The sequence below is a fragment of the Pan paniscus genome, chromosome 6 (assembly GCF_029289425.2).
Source record: "Pan paniscus chromosome 6, NHGRI_mPanPan1-v2.0_pri, whole genome shotgun sequence".
In the NCBI taxonomy this organism is placed as follows: domain Eukaryota; kingdom Metazoa; phylum Chordata; class Mammalia; order Primates; family Hominidae; genus Pan; species Pan paniscus.
The window spans coordinates 11,709,300-11,724,538 of record NC_073255.2 but is presented as its reverse complement, the minus strand read 5'-3'; the positions used below and the strand labels follow the sequence as shown (position 1 = coordinate 11,724,538).

The 15,239-nt window shown below is 48.2% G+C and overlaps 1 protein-coding gene across 19 annotated transcripts in view; it reads right to left on the bottom strand.

The window, feature by feature from the left end:
• The window catches only part of LOC129393039 (radial spoke head 10 homolog B), a 43,059-nt gene that overhangs the window by 19,168 nt on the left and 8,652 nt on the right, over positions 1–15,239 (bottom strand). For 16 of the 19 annotated variants that reach the window (XM_055114964.2, XM_055114962.2, XM_055114963.2 and 13 more), the window contains 7 exons: positions 13,800–13,973; positions 12,242–12,327; positions 11,150–11,270; positions 9,241–9,417; positions 6,329–6,473; positions 4,553–4,674; positions 1,491–1,680 (listed from right to left, as the gene is read on the bottom strand). In XM_055114964.2, the coding sequence (XP_054970939.1) occupies positions 1,491–1,680; positions 4,553–4,674; positions 6,329–6,473; positions 9,241–9,417; positions 11,150–11,270; positions 12,242–12,327; positions 13,800–13,973 (1,015 nt within the window). Of the gene's footprint in view, positions 1–1,490; positions 1,681–4,552; positions 4,675–6,328; positions 6,489–9,240; positions 9,418–9,578; positions 9,631–11,149; positions 11,271–12,241; positions 12,328–13,799; positions 13,974–15,239 lie in introns of all 19 variants that reach the window. The other 3 variants (XM_055114951.2, XM_055114952.2, XM_055114960.2) reach the window with 1 other exon arrangement.

Genomic DNA, 15,239 nt, shown 5'->3' with positions numbered 1-15,239 from the left:
TGATTTAGGGGAACGGGGGTGGACTGGATTTCACCCTGAGACCGTGCATTGCTGGCCCTGCTTTTGTAGGTGACCTTGTACTGTTGCTGTTATGTCACGAGACTGTCTCTTTATCAAGTACCTCGTAATCACGGGGGAAATGACCACGCGCTGATTTCTGGAACACTCGTCTCCCAACCTGGGCCTTCCCAGCTCCCTCCACATTTCCTAACGGTTTTCCAGGTGACACTGTGATACTGTCCTTGAAACCAGAGGTCCCCAAACTTTTTGGCACCAGGGACCGATTTTGTAGAAGACAGTTTTTCCATGAATGGTGGAAAGCGGTGGGGGGCTGTTGGTTTCAGGATGATTCAAGCACATTCGAATTACTGCACGCCTTATTTCTATTATCATGACATTGTAATACATAATGAAACAATTCTACAACTCGCCATCAGGTAGAATCAGTGGGAGCCCTAAGCTTGTTTTCCTACAACTAGACGGTGCCATCTGGGGGTGATGGGAGACAGTGACAGATCATCAGGCATTCGATTCTCCTAAGGAGCGTGCAACCTACATCCCTCCCCTGCTCAGCTCACAGTAGGATTTGCGCTCCTATGAGAATCTAATGCCCTGCTGATCTGCAGGAGGCAGAGCTCAGGCGGTAATGCCAGCGATGGGGAATGGCTGTAAAAACAGATGAAGGTAGGCTGGGTGCGGTGGCTCATGCCTGTAATCCCAGCACTTTGGGAGGCCAAGGCGGGCAGATCATCTGAGGTCAGGAGTTCGAGACACGCCTAACCAACATGGAAAAACCCCGTCTCTACTAAAAAATACAAAAATTAGCTGGGCATGGCGGCACATGCCTGTAATCCCGGCTACTCGGGAGGCTGAGGCAGGAGAGTCACTTGAACCCAGGAGACAGAGGTTGCAGTGAGCCGAGATCGTGCCACTGCACTCCAGCCTGGGCAACAAGAGTGAAACTCTGTCTCAAAATAAAACAAAATAAAAAAACAGATGAAAGTTCACTTGCTTGTCCACTGCTCACCTTCCACTGTGTAGCCTGTTTCCTAACGGGCCATGGACCAGTACTGCTCCCTGGCCTGGGGGTTGGGGATCCCTGCCTTGTGTGTGTGTGTGTGTGTGTGTGTGTGTGTGTGTGTGTGTGTGTGTGTGTGTGTGTGATGGAGTCTCACCCTGTCACCCAGGCTGGAGTGCAATGGCACAATCTTGGCTCACTGCAACCTCCGCCTCCTGGGTCCAAGCGATTCTCCTGCCTCAGCCTCCCAAATGGCTGGGATTATAGGCATGCACCACCACGCCTGGCTAATTTTTTGTATCTTTTAGTAGAGACGGGGTTTCACCATGTTGGTCAGGCTGGTCTTGAACTCCTGACCTCGTGATCCGCCTGCCTCGGCCTCCCAAAGTGCTGGAAGTACAGGCATGAGCCACTGTGGCCGGCCTGGTCCTCTGCTTTAAACCAAAAGATGTGAAGGATCTGGAACACTCACCACTTAATATCCTGTCCATATCAGCAAGAGTTAGTTTGTGGTGATGAAATTTGCAATCTTTTAGAAATCTCCAGAAGTGAAGCTTTGTCATCAGAAAGGTATTATCCAGAGAGTGGCCGCATCCCAGGCTGCTGTAAAAGCTGTAGATTCTTCTTAATTCTGTAATATTTCTTAAGACGGCATATTCCACCTGAAAGGAAGAAAGTCATACGTGGATTAAGAACAAAAGACGGCCGGGCGTGGTGGCTCACGCCTGTAATCCCAGCACTTTGGGAGGCCGAGGCAGGCAGATCACCTGAGGTCAGGAGTTCCAGACCAGCCTGGCCAACATGGTGAAACCCCATCTCTACTAAAAATACAAAATTAGCCGGCCGTGGTGGCACATGCCTGTAACCCCAGCTACTCAGGAGGCTGAGGCAGAATTGCTTGAACCTGGGAGGAGGTTGCAGTGAGCCGAGATCATGTCACTGCATTCCAGCCTGGGTGTCAAGAGTGAGACCTTGCCTCAAAATAAAGAAATAAAATTTAAATATTTTAAAAAGAACAAAAGACACAACACCTGTGTCCTACATTAAATGCGATAATACAAGTAAAGTAATGGCATTTAGCTCTTTCCACTGTAAGAACTTAAGAAGTGTTTGTTTGTTTTGTTTTGAGGTGGAGTCTCGCTCTGTCACCCAGGCTGCAGTGCAGTGGCACAATCTTGGCTCAATGCAACCTCTGCCTCCTGGGTTCAGGTGATTCTCGTGCCTCAGCCTCCAGAGTAGCTGTGATAACAGGTGCCCACCACCACGCCCGGCTAATTTTTGTATTTTTGGTAGAGATGGGGTTTCACCATATTGGCCAGTCTGGTCTTGAACTCCTGACCTCAGGTGATCCGCCTGCCTCGGCCTCCCATAGTGTTACGATTACAGGCATCAGCCACGGCACCTGGCCAAGAAGCATTTTACTCTTTCCACCCACCCCCCTTGGTCAATAAAATGCCATCTCCGACCAACAGTAAAAACAAAACAAAACAAGTTATCTGGAAAGTAGACTTCCTTTCACATGGCAATGGGCTGGCTTCCTCTCTCAGTGGCGGCAACAAAATTCTATTGTCTGCAGATCCTTATCCTTCATCAACATACGTGCAAAAATCGTCAACAAAATAAGTTGAATCCAGCAATATATAAAAAGAACAGTAGCCATGCGTGGTGGCTCATGCCTGTCATCCCAGCACTTTGTGAGGCCGAGGCGGGAGGATCGCTTGAGCCTGAGAACTCGAGACCAGCCTGTGCAACATAGTAAGACTGTGTCTCAACTGAAAATTAAAAATTAAAGAAATTAACTGGCCGGGCGTGGTGGCTCAAGCCTGTAATCCCAGCACTTCGGGAGATCAAGGCAGGCGGATCACAAGATCAGGAGATCGAGACCATCCTGGCTAACACGGTGAAACCCTGTCTCTACTAAAAATACAAAAAATTAGCCGGGCATGGTGTAGACCCAGCTACTCGGGAGGCTGAGGCAGGAGAATGGCGTGAACCCAGGAGGTGGAGCTTGCAGTGAGCAGAGATCGTGCTACTGCACTCCAGCCTGGGCGACAGAGCAAGACTCCGTCTCAACAAAAAAAAAAAAGAAAAAAAAGAAATTAACCAGACACAGTAGCAAGTGCCCGTATAGTCCCAGCTACTCAGGAAGCTGAGGCAGGAGGATTGCTTAAGCCCAGAAGGTCAAGACTGCAGTGAGCTGAGATCGCACCACTTCACTCCAGCCGGGGTGACAGAGCAAGACCCTATCTCAAAAAGGAAAAAAAAAAAAAGATAATATAGCAGCACCAAGTAGGGTTTCTCCTAGAATTGCAAAGTTGGGTTAACATTTGAAAAATCAATCAATGTAATTCACAGACTGAGGAAGAACCAAATGATTCTATCAACTGAAGCGTTTCACAGAATTTCACATCCATTCATGAAAAGCACCCTCAGCAAATTAGGAATAGAAAGGAATCCCTCAACCTGATAAACAGCATGTACAAAACACATGCAACTCACACCACACATAGGGCTGAAAGTCTGAAAGAAGCAATATTCCGCCAGGTGCAGTGGCTCACGCCTGTAATCCCAGCACTCTGGGAGGCTGAGGCGAAAGGATCACCTGAGGTCAGGAGTTCGAGACCAGCCTGGGCAACACAGTGAAACTCCATCTCTACTAAAAATACAAAATACAGCTGGGGGTGGTGGGGCATGTCTGTAATCCCAGCTACTCAGGAGGCTGAGGCAGGAGAATCCCTTGAACGCAGGAGGCGGAGGTTGCAGTGAGCTGAGATCGTGCCATTGCACTCCAGCCTGGGCGACAAGAGGGACTCCGTCTCAAAAAAAAAAAAAAAAAAAGCAATATTCATGGTGGTTGCTTTACTCACCTCCCTCTGTCACACTTCACCTTTTAGGATTTTCCCCAGACCCTTGATGCCCAAATTCCCCACACATGCAGCCCTGCCCTCTACACAGCGTCCTGTTCTCCAGAACCACTCACCCCATGCCCTACCCTCATAATGAGACATTCAGAGAATGTGAAGAACAGGATGCAGGGTCCTAAGGGAGACAGAGCCCTACCTGGGCAGCTTCAGGCATTTGTTACGCTGAGCATTCATTCCTGCTTTTGAAAACGCAATTCAATTGAATAAACATGTATAATCTAAAGCATTGTTCTAGGCCGGGCGTGGTGGCTCACACCCATAATCCCAGTACTTTGGGAGGCTGAGGTGGGCCAATCACCTGAGGTCAGGAGTTCCAGACCAGCCAGGCCAATATGGTGAAACCCCGTCTCAACTAAAATACAAAAAAATAGCCGGGCGTAGTGGCCCACACCTGTAATCCCAGCTACTGGGGAGGCTGAGGTGGGGGAGGCTTGAACCCAGGAGGCAGAGGTTGCAGTGAGCCAAGACTGCGCCACAGCACTCCAGCCTGGGCGACAGAGCAAAACCCGGTCTCAAAAAACAAAACAAAAAAGAAGACACTCAACACGTGACAGCAGTCACCAGCTATATTTCCCCAGGATGCAACTCATACCAATCAAAAAGGTTTTACCTGCTTCTTTTCTTCAGGTTGGACTGTCTCAGGGTACATGTCCAGGAGCAAATTTAGATCCAACTCAATGCTCGATCCCAACACAGAATGACTTTCACTGCCATCAAGCTTTCTGATCAGTTCTAATGAATGAAGGCAAACACAGGGGATAAGTATGGTTTGTTTGGTGGGTTTTTGTTTTGTTTTGTTTTGAGACAGGGCCTCACTCTCTCGCCCAGGCTGGAGTGCAGTGGCATGATCTCAGTTCACTGCAACCTCTGCCTCCCAGGCTCAAGCCATCCTCCCACCTCACCCTCCTGAGTAGCTGCGACTACAGACATGCACCACCACGACCAGCTAATTTTTGTATTTTTTGTAGACACAGGGTTTCACCATGTTGCCCACGCTGGTCTCGAACTCCTGACCTCAACTGATCCGCCTGCCTTGGCCTCCCAAAGTGCTGGGATTAGGGTCATGGGCCACCACACCCATCCTTGGAGATAATTATGAAAAACAATGTTCAAATTTCTCAATACTATGTCACAATCATTTTCCACCAAAATGTGATGCAAGAATATTCCAAAAACCTACTAAGAACGCAGGCAGAACAGTGGCTCATGCCTTTAATCCCAGCACTTTGGGAAGCCAAAATGAGAGGTTAAGGCTGCAGTGAGCTATGATCACGCCACTGCACTCCCACCTGGGCAACAGAGTGAGATCCTGTCTCTAAAAAAAACATTTTTTAAAAGCAGTTGCCAGCTAGGCGCAATGGCTTGCAGCTGTAATCTCAGCACTTTGGGAGGCCGAGGCAGGAGGATTGTGTGAGGACAGGAGTTTGAATCAGCCTGGGCAACATAGTGAGACCCTGCCTCTACAAAAAGTTTAAAAATTAGCTAGGCCTGGCCAGGTGTGCTGGCTCACACCTGTAATCCCAGCACTTGGGGAGGCCAAGGTGGGCGGATCACGAGGTCAGGAGTTACAGACCAACCTGAACAACATGGTAAAACCCCATCTCTACAAAAAATACAAAAATTAGCTAAGCATGGTGGCACACGCCTATAATCCCAGCTACTCAGGAGGCTGAGGCAGCAGAATCTCTTGAACCCCGGAGGTGGAGATTGCAATGAGCCAAGATTACACTGCTGCACTCCAGGCTGGGCGACAGAGCGAGACTCCGTCTCAAAAAGAAAAAAAAATTAGCTAGGCACGGTGGTGTGTGCCTGTATTCCCAGCTATGGGGAAGGCTGAGGTGGGAGGATCACTGGAGCCCAGGAGTTTGAGGCCACAGTGAACAGTGATCGTATCCTGCTCCATCCTGGGTGATAGAGCGAGATTTTGTCTCAAATTTTTTTTTAAAAAAGGAGTTGCTCACAGAGGACTTCTGTTTTCTGAAGTGTTCGGTGTATTTTCATGAGTGAACACCATGGATAAAAACAGATGAATTTTATTTCTTTTTTTTTTCCATTTTATTTATTTATGAGACGGAGTCTCTCTCTGTTGCCCAGGCTGGAGTGCAATGGTGCAGTCTGGGCTCACTGCAACCTCTGCCTCCCGGGTTCAAGCCATTCTCCTGCCTCAGCCTCCCGAGTAGCTGGGATTACAGGCGCCTGCCACCACGCCTGGCTAATTTTTTTTTTATTTTTAATTGAGACGGGGGTTTCACCATGTTGGCCAGGCTGGTCTCGAACTGCTGACCTCGTGATCCGCCGGCCTCGGCCTCCCAAAGCGCTGGGATTACAAGCATGAGCCACCACGCCCGGCCGGTGAATTTTATTTCAACAGGTGAATGCTTCCTACCGGCGCTCCTGGACAATCTTGGGGCAACTCCTGAAGACAGGTCCAGGCAGCTGATGAATTCAACTTCAAGATCTGGAAACCCAGCTATGTGGTCATTGGAGAATGCGCCTTCGTACACACGCCCGTTCTTGAAAGTTAATCGGCCCTGCAGACAGAAAAACTTTTTACAGTTTAGGAAAAGTTTTCTTAGAAAAACACTGGTAAGGCTGGGTGCGGTGGCTCACGCCTGTAATCCCAGCATTCTGGAAGGCTGAGGCGGGCAGATCACAAGGTCAGGAGTTCGAGATCAGACTGGCCAACATGGTGAAACCCCATCGCTACTAAAAATACAAAAATTAGCCGGGCCTGGTGGCAGGCACATGTAATGCCAGTTACTCGGGAGGCTGAGGCAGGAGAATCGCTTGAACCTGGGAGGCAGAGGTTGCAGTGAGCCAAGATCGTGCCACTGCACTCCAGCCTAGGTGACAGAGCGAGACTCCATCTCAAAAAAAAAAAAAAGGAAAGAAAAACATGGGTAAATGTACATCAATAGTTTTTTCAAGGGTGTGGAGCTTTTCGTTTTGAAAATATGCACTTACTCTACATATAATCAGGCTCCTGGGTCTCATGCACTGTATAAGTCCTCTCTCTCTTCCTCCTTTTCCTATTCCTCCCCCTCCCCCTCTCTCCCCGACAATCTTTCTCCAACTTTAAGCACCTATGGCCACAGAATGTGTCTTATTGAACTACGCTAGTGACCAGCAGAACGCCCATCACACAATACAGACTCCCTGATTTTTTTTTTGAGACGGAGTCTCGCTCTGCGCCCAGGCTGCAGTGCAGTGGCACGATCTCGGCTCACCGCAAGTTCCGCCTCCTGGGTTCACACCATTCTCCTGCCTGAGCCTCCTGAGTAGCTGGGACTACAGGCGCCTGCCACCACACCCAGCTAATTTTTTATATTTTTAGTAGAGACGGGGTTTCACCATGTTAGCCAGGATGGTCTCGATCTCCTGACCTCGTGATCCGTCTGCCTCAGCCTCCCAAAGTGTTGGGATTACAGGCGTGAGCCATCGTGCCCCACAATTTTTTTTTTTTTTTTTTTTGAGATGGAGATTTGCTGTCACTCAGGCTGGAGTGCAGTAGCACAGTCTTAACTCACTGCAACCTCCGCCTCCTGGGTTCAAGCAATTCTCCTTCCTCAGCCTCCCGAGTGGCTGGGATTACATGCGTGCACCACCACACCCAGCTAATTTTTGTATTTTTAGTAGAGACGGGGTTTCATCATGTTGGCCAAGCTGGTCTCGAATTCCTGACCTCAAGTGTTCTGCCCACCTCGGCCTTCCAAAGTGCTGGGATTACAGGCCTGAGCCACTAAGCCTGGCCAAGACTCCCTGAGATTTGTCAAACCCAGGCCAATAGTCAGTTACTGATTCAGAAGTGGGCAAATGACCCAATTTGGCTCTGTGAAATGAAAGACCTTTTTAGAGAGCTTCTGTAAAAAGTTCCTCCTTTTCTTCTAGTTAGCATGGTATGTGGATGTGAAGGCTGGAACCACAGCAGCCGTCTTGCAATCATGAGGGAGGAAAAACACAAGGGTGAAAGTGACATGGTGGGAGATATTGTGGATAGATGGAGGAGAAATCCTGACAGCTCTGAGTTGCTGAATCAAACCATTATTCTGTATTTCACATGGCAGACGACACTAGATTCTCTGTTACTTGCAAACCAAAACCATCCTCATACACACACACACACGTACACACACACCAAAAACTGATTAAATAACCACTAAATATATAGGAAATCAATGACCATTGAAACTATTTTGCCAAGCACAGTGGCTCATGCCTGTAATCCCAGCACTTTGGGTGGGAGGATCACTTGAGACCAGGAGGCCAGCTTGGCAAACACGGCAAAACCCCTGTAACTACTAAAAAAAAAAAAATGAGCCGGGCGTGGTGGCGCACACCTGTAATCCCAGCTACTCTAGTGGCTGAGGCACAAGAATCACTTGCACCCGGAAGGCAGAGGTTGCAGCGAGCCGAGATCACGCCACTGCACTCCAGCCTGGGCAACAGAGCAAAACTCTGTCTCAAAAGAAAGAAAAAAAAAGTCATGTAATCACCTTAGCAAAACAGTAAGTCATCCTATACAAAACAGATAATGTAATTTAATCGAGAATGACATGCCTTTTGTCAAAGAGTTCTGTAGACGGATGGTGATGGTTGCACAACAATGCGCATGTGCTTAATGCCACTGGACTGTGCACTCGGAAATGGTTAAGATGGGAAATCTCATGTGTACTCTACCACAATTAAAATTAAAAAGAAATCTAGAGTGCCTATATTTACATCAGACAAAATAGACTTCAGAGAAATGAAAATTACCAGGGTTGGCCAGGCGTGGTGGCTCACGCCTGTAATCCCAGCACTCTGGGAGGCCAAGGAGGGTGGATCACCTGAGGTCAGGAGTTCGAGACCAGCCTGGCCAACATGACGAAACCCTGTCTCTACTAAAAATACAAAAATTAGTCAGGCATAGTAGCCGACGCCTGTAATTCCAGCTACTCATGAGGCTGAGACAGGAGAATCACTTGAACCCGGGAAGCAGAGGTTGTAGTGAGTTGAGATCACGCCACTGTACTCCAACCTGGACAACAGAGCAAGACTGCATCTCAAAAAAAAAAGAAAGAAAATTAGCAGGGTTAATGAGGAACATTATGTGATGATCAAAAGAGCCAATGCACGAATACAGAATAATCCTCAGTGTATATGCACCTAACAACGCTTCAAATATTTGAATCAAAACTGATAGATCTGAAAGCAGAATAGACAAATCTGCAATTATCCTTGGACATTTCAATGGCTTTACATAATTTCAATGGCTTTACATAATTGTTTGAAATGTGATCCTCCCAGGTCTATACTCACCATGCCATGTTTCTTATTGGAAACCCATTCTCCATCATACGTGGCTCCACTGGCATAATAAAACTTGCCACGTCCGTGACGATATCCATTTACAAACTCCCCTATGTATTCATTTCTCAAAGGATACTGGGAACTGCGGATTCTCTTTAGAAACCACGTGTGTGTTCCAAAGCCATTCTGAAAAGAAAGCAGACTGCCATCAGAAATGCACAAAGCAGTTTCTCTCTTTACCCGGATCCCCTTAAAATTAGGATAAATACAATGAAAACTGGAAAGGGCAAAGAACTTGGACTCTGGAGTCACACAGACTTGGGTTCAATTTCAGCTCAGCTACTTACTAAGGAGTCTTTTGCAATAAGGCAGATCACTTAAGCCCTCTAAGTTCCTCATCTGTAAGACAGAAATGACACCTACCCCTCAGGTTAGATATAAAGCAGTTTGAAACCAGCCTGGCCAACATGTTGAAACCCCGTCTCTACTAAAAAGTGAAGATAAGTGTACATAAAGTGCCTGGCTTGATCATGAAGATTTTCATTGTTATTTTAAATGTTGGGGTTTATTTGCTTTTATATATTTTTATTTTTTGAGAAAGGGTCTCTGTTACCCAGGCTAGAGTATGGCACAATCTTGGCTCACTGCAGCCTCAACCTCCAAGTCTCAAGTGATCCTCCCACCTCAGCCTCCCAAGTAGCCAGGACTACAGGCACCAGCGACCACTCCCGGCTAATTTTTATATTTTTAGTAGAGATGGGGTTTCACCATATCACCCAGGCTGGTCTCAAACTCCTGGCCTCAATCCTCAGGTGGTCTCCCAAAGTGCCGGGATTACACGTGTGAGCCACTGTGCCCAGCCTAAATTTTTATTTTTAAAGACACCAATTGGGCTGGGTGCTGTGCCTCATGCCTGTAATCCCAACGCTTTGAGAGGCAGAGGTGGAAGGATCACTTGAGCCTCAGAGTTCAAGACCAGCCTGTGTAATAAAGTGAGACTTCGTTTCTAAAAAAAATAATAATAATAATAATTGTTTTAGTTAGCCAGGCATGGTGGCAGTGGGCACCTCTGTAGTCTCAGCTACAGGGGAGGCTGAGGTGGAAGGATCGCTTGAGCCAAGGAGGTAGAGAGCCCTGATTGCACAACTGCAGTCCAGCCTGGGCAACAGAGCAAGACTCTGTCTCTAAAAACAAACGAACACGCTGGGCACTGTGGCTTACGCCTGTAATCCTAGCACTCTGGGAAGCCGAGGCGGGTGGATCACTTGAGGTCAGGAGTTCGAAACCAGTCTGGCCAACATGGTGAAACCCCGTCTCTACTGAAAATACAAAAAAAAAAAAAAAATTAGCCGGGCCATGGTGGTGGGTGCCTGTAATCTCAGCTACTCCAGAGGCTGAGGCAGGAGAATTGCTTGAACCCAGGAGGTGGAGGCTGCAGTGAGCTGAGATCCTGCCACCGCACTCCAGCCTGGGCAACAGAGCAAGACTCTGTCTCTAAAAACAAACAAACAGGCTGGGTGTGGTGGCTCATGCCTGTAATCCTAGCACTATAGGAGGCTGAGGCGCGCGGATCACTTGAGGTCTGGAGTTCGAAACCAACCTGGCCAACATGGTGAAACCACGTCTCTACTAAAAATACAAAAAAAACAATTAGCCCAGCCGTGGTGGTGGTGGGTACCTGTAATCTCAGCTACTCCAGAGGCTGAGGCAGGAGAATTGCTTGAACCCGGGAGGTGGAGGCTGCAGTGAGCCAAGATTGCGCCAGTGCACTCCAGCCTGGGAGACAGACAGAGAGAGACTCTGTCTCAAAAACAACAACAACAACAACAAAAACAAAACCCAAAAAGAAATATACATGCGTTGAGAATCGGCGGAGCGTCCGCCTCTGGGTATAAGCTGCTACCCCGCCCGGGCGTACCTGGATGCCCCTCTCCCACCGCCCGGTGTACTCTTCGTTGGTGGTCAGCCACCTCATCCTCCCCTCCCCGTGGCGCATGTTGTCTTCCCACTGGCCTTCGTATATATTTCCAGATTTATAACTAGGATGAAAGAAACCAAAGAAAAACAATCAGTTACCTCCTACACAACATTTACCTTTAAGACATTCTTTTAAACACTCCCCTTGAGCTCCTTTGAAGAAATCCACCCCTTGTACTTATACAATCTTCTCTGTATTTAAATTCAGGCCAGGCGTGGTGGCTCACGCCTGTAATCCCAGCACTTTGGGAGGCCGAGGCTGGAGGATCACCTGAGGTTGGGAGTTTGAGACCAGCCTGACCAACATGGAGAAACTCCATCTCTACTAAAAATACAAAATTAGCCCAGCTACTTGGGAGGCAAAACTCCATCTCAAAAAAAAAAAAATACAAAAATTAGCCGGACATGGTGGCGGGCACCTGTAATCCCAGCTATTCAGGAGGCTGAGGCAGGAGAATCACTTGAACTCAGAAGGTGGAGGTTGCAATGAGCCGAGATCATGCCACTGCACTCTAGCCTGGGCAACAGAGCGAGACTGTCTAAAAAATAAATAAATAAAAATAAATAAAATTTTAAAAAATCAATGGATAGGCTCATGGTTCTAAGGGAGCAGAATGAGTCACTTTATTAAATCTTCTGACTCTTTAATAAGGGGACAAAGTGGGTAAGAGCCGGGTTTTTAAAATCTTTTAATAATTCCCTATTGTATCATGATTAGTTAATATTTGGCCAGTTTTTGAGATGAGATCTCACTGTGTCACCCAGGCTGGAGAGCAGTGGTGTGATCATGGCAGGAGAATTGCTTGAACCCAGAAGGCAGAGGTTGAAGTGAGCTGAGATGGCACCACTGCACTCCAGCCTGGGTGACAGAACAAGACTCCGTCTCAAAAAAAAGAGAAAAAATCCACTCTGCTTAGAGAGAAAATGTTCTGTGCAACTTTTGCATCTTACTTTTAAATATCCGAGGTGAACACTATTGGGCCCACAAACACTTCTTCATCTACACCCCAAGCGCGGCGGTGGTCATACCTACCATCTTACTCCCCAGCCCTTTTTGATGTTTTGCACCCAGTCTCCCTCGTACCAACACGTACCCTCTTGATTGTAATAAATGGAGCCCTGAAACAAATAATGTTATCTTTAAAACTATCAAGCCTCATGACACAAATGCTTTGTCAAATGTAAGGATATTAACTTAAAAAGTAGAACCTACACAGAGGTCAATGTCATACATAGGCAAGACATGTAAACTGCTATTTTTCTGTTTTGCTATCAAGAAAATGGTAAAACTGCTGCACAAAGGGAAATGAGATAATGTCACGAATCAATTGCTCCTTAATGAAGTGCCATATTGGCCAGGCACGGTGGCTCACGTCTGTAATCCCAGCACTTTGGGAGGCCGAGGTGAGCGGATCACAAGGTCATGAGTTCAAGACCAGCCTGGCCAACATGGTGAAACCCCGTCTCTACTAAAAACACAAAAATTAGCTAGGAGTGGTGGAGCGTGCCTGTAATCCCAGCTACTAGGGAGGCTGAGGCAGGATAATCGCTTGAACCTGGGAGGCAGAGGTTGCAGTGAGCCCAGATCGTGCCACTGCACTCCAGCCTGGGCAACAGAGCAAGACTCCATCTCAAAATAAAATAAAATAAAAAGTATCATATTAAGGCACAGAATGACTGTATTCATCATATTCGAGTATATTCATTCTATCCAGTAACTATTAGTCAATTAAGTACCTAGAGAAATCCTGTCTGTTGCCACCTGGAGTGAACAGTTGCGCCTTCCGTGTAACGGAAGGTCACTCTCTCTTAGGCACCAGATCCATTGTTGTTTTACCCATTTGGACATGCTACTCATTTTACCGCCTCCGAGTATAAGTGAGCATAGAGTACCCTTTGTTTGATCTACATAGAAAAGCCTCAAAAGGCTTTTTCACAGGTTTATCTGTGTATGAGAGAGAGAGAGAATTTTTCTATCTTCTTTCTCATGATCAGGCAAACTCATTCCTTCTTGCAGCCATGCAGATGCTGCTGTCTAGAAGTCACCACCCCCAATCCCTCCAATATGTCTCAAGCAATCTGCTGTAAAACACACACACACACACACACACACACACACACACACACAACAACACAACTCAATAAATAGCCATTAAAGCCTGCATACGGCCAGGCACAGTGGCTCATGCCTGTAATCCCAGCAACCTGGGAGGCTGAGGCAGGAGATTTGCTTGAACCCGGGAGGCAGAGGTTGCAGTGAGCCGAGATGGCACCATTGCACTCCAGCCTGGGCGACAGAGCAAGACTCCATCTCAAAAAAAAAAAAAAAATGAATAAAATGGTTAATTTATGTGATGTGAATTTCACCTCAATAAACAAAAAGTGAATATGCCCTGGACAGCGCCGCTAGCCCCTACCCCCTTCTCTCCCTCCATGTGGCCACCCAGCCCCTCCCCTGCCCTCCACATGGCCACCCCACTCCTTTCTGCCCCCCAGACCCCCCCGACCTTGCCCCCTCATGGCTGCCCCCCATGTCCGCCCACCCCCTTCACTCCTGCCCCACCTGCCCTCCACGTGGCCACCTCGCCCACCTTCCCGTGCCGCTTGCCATTGCACCAGTGGCCGATGTAGGACACAGGCTGGGTGCTGCACTTGAACATCCCGAATCCGTTCCTCATGCCGTTGACCACTTCGCCTTCATACATGCTGCCGTCCGGCCACGTGTACACGCCGTGGTTCATCGGGACATTCTTCACAAAGTTGCCCTGAAGCAGAACGGCCATGGGGTGACAGAAGGAAGCGTTGGGGGGTGTGGGCGGGAATCCCTAGTCCTGCGGGCGGTTCCAGGAGCTGCTTGACCTCTGATCCTGTTCCTGCCTCTCCTGTGGACACACTGAACATCCCCCTCACATTCTCTCTCTTCCTTCCTTGTCTGCTCTCATCGCATCCTCTCTCATCTGACCCGACCAGTGGGCGGAAGCTCAGGCAGAAGGAAATATCTGGGAGGTTGCAGGTCGACCAAGTTCGAAGAAGCAAGCAGGTGACGTTGGAAAGTGCTGGCTTCCAATCCTGACCTGGGGAACTTCAGATTCTTAGAACCCACCTTGGCAGGGCGCAGTGGCTCACACCTGTAATCACAGCACTTTGGAAGACTGAGGCGGGAGGACTGCTTGAGGCCGGGAATTTGAGGCCAGTCTGGGCACCCTAGGAAGACCCTGTCTCTAGAAAAAGATTTTATTTGTTTTTGTTTTTATTTTTGAGACAGAGTCTCACTCTGTCGCCCAGGCTGGAGTGCAATGGCGCCATCTTGGCTCACTGCAACCTCTGCCTCCCGGGTTCAAGCAATTCTCCTGCCTCAGCCTCCCGAGTAGCTGGGATTACAGGCACCCACCATCACACCCTGCTAATTTTTTTTGTATTTTTAGGAGAGACGGGGTTTTGCCATGTTGGCCAGGCTGGTCTCGAACTCCTGACCTGAGGTGATCCACCTGCCTCGGCTTCCCAAAGTGCTGAGATTAACAGGCATTTAACAGGCATGAGCCATCATGCCTAGTTTTTGTTTTTTGTTTGTTTGTTTTTGTTTTTTTGAGACAGGGTCTCACCCTGTCACCTAGGTTGGAGTGCAGCGGCACAATCATAGCTCACTGCAGCCTCGAGCTCCCAGGCTCAAGAGATCCTCCCACCACAGCCCCCCAAGTAGCTGAGAACACAAGTGTGTGTGCCACCAAGCCTCACTAATTTTTAAATTTTTTGTGGAGATGGAGTTTCTCTATGTTGCCCAGGCTGGTCTGGTCTCAAACTCCCAGCCTCAAGTGATCTTCCCACCTTGGCCTCCCAAGTAGCTGGGACTACAGGTGCTGGCCACCAAGGTGCAGTGGTGCACGCCTATAATGCCAGCACTTTGGGGGTGCTGAGGTGAGAGGATCTGTTGAGCCCAGGAGGTTGAGGCTGCAGTGAACTATGACCACTGCATTCCAGCCTGGGCGACACAGCAAGATCCTGTCTCTAATGAAAAAATAATAATAACCCGC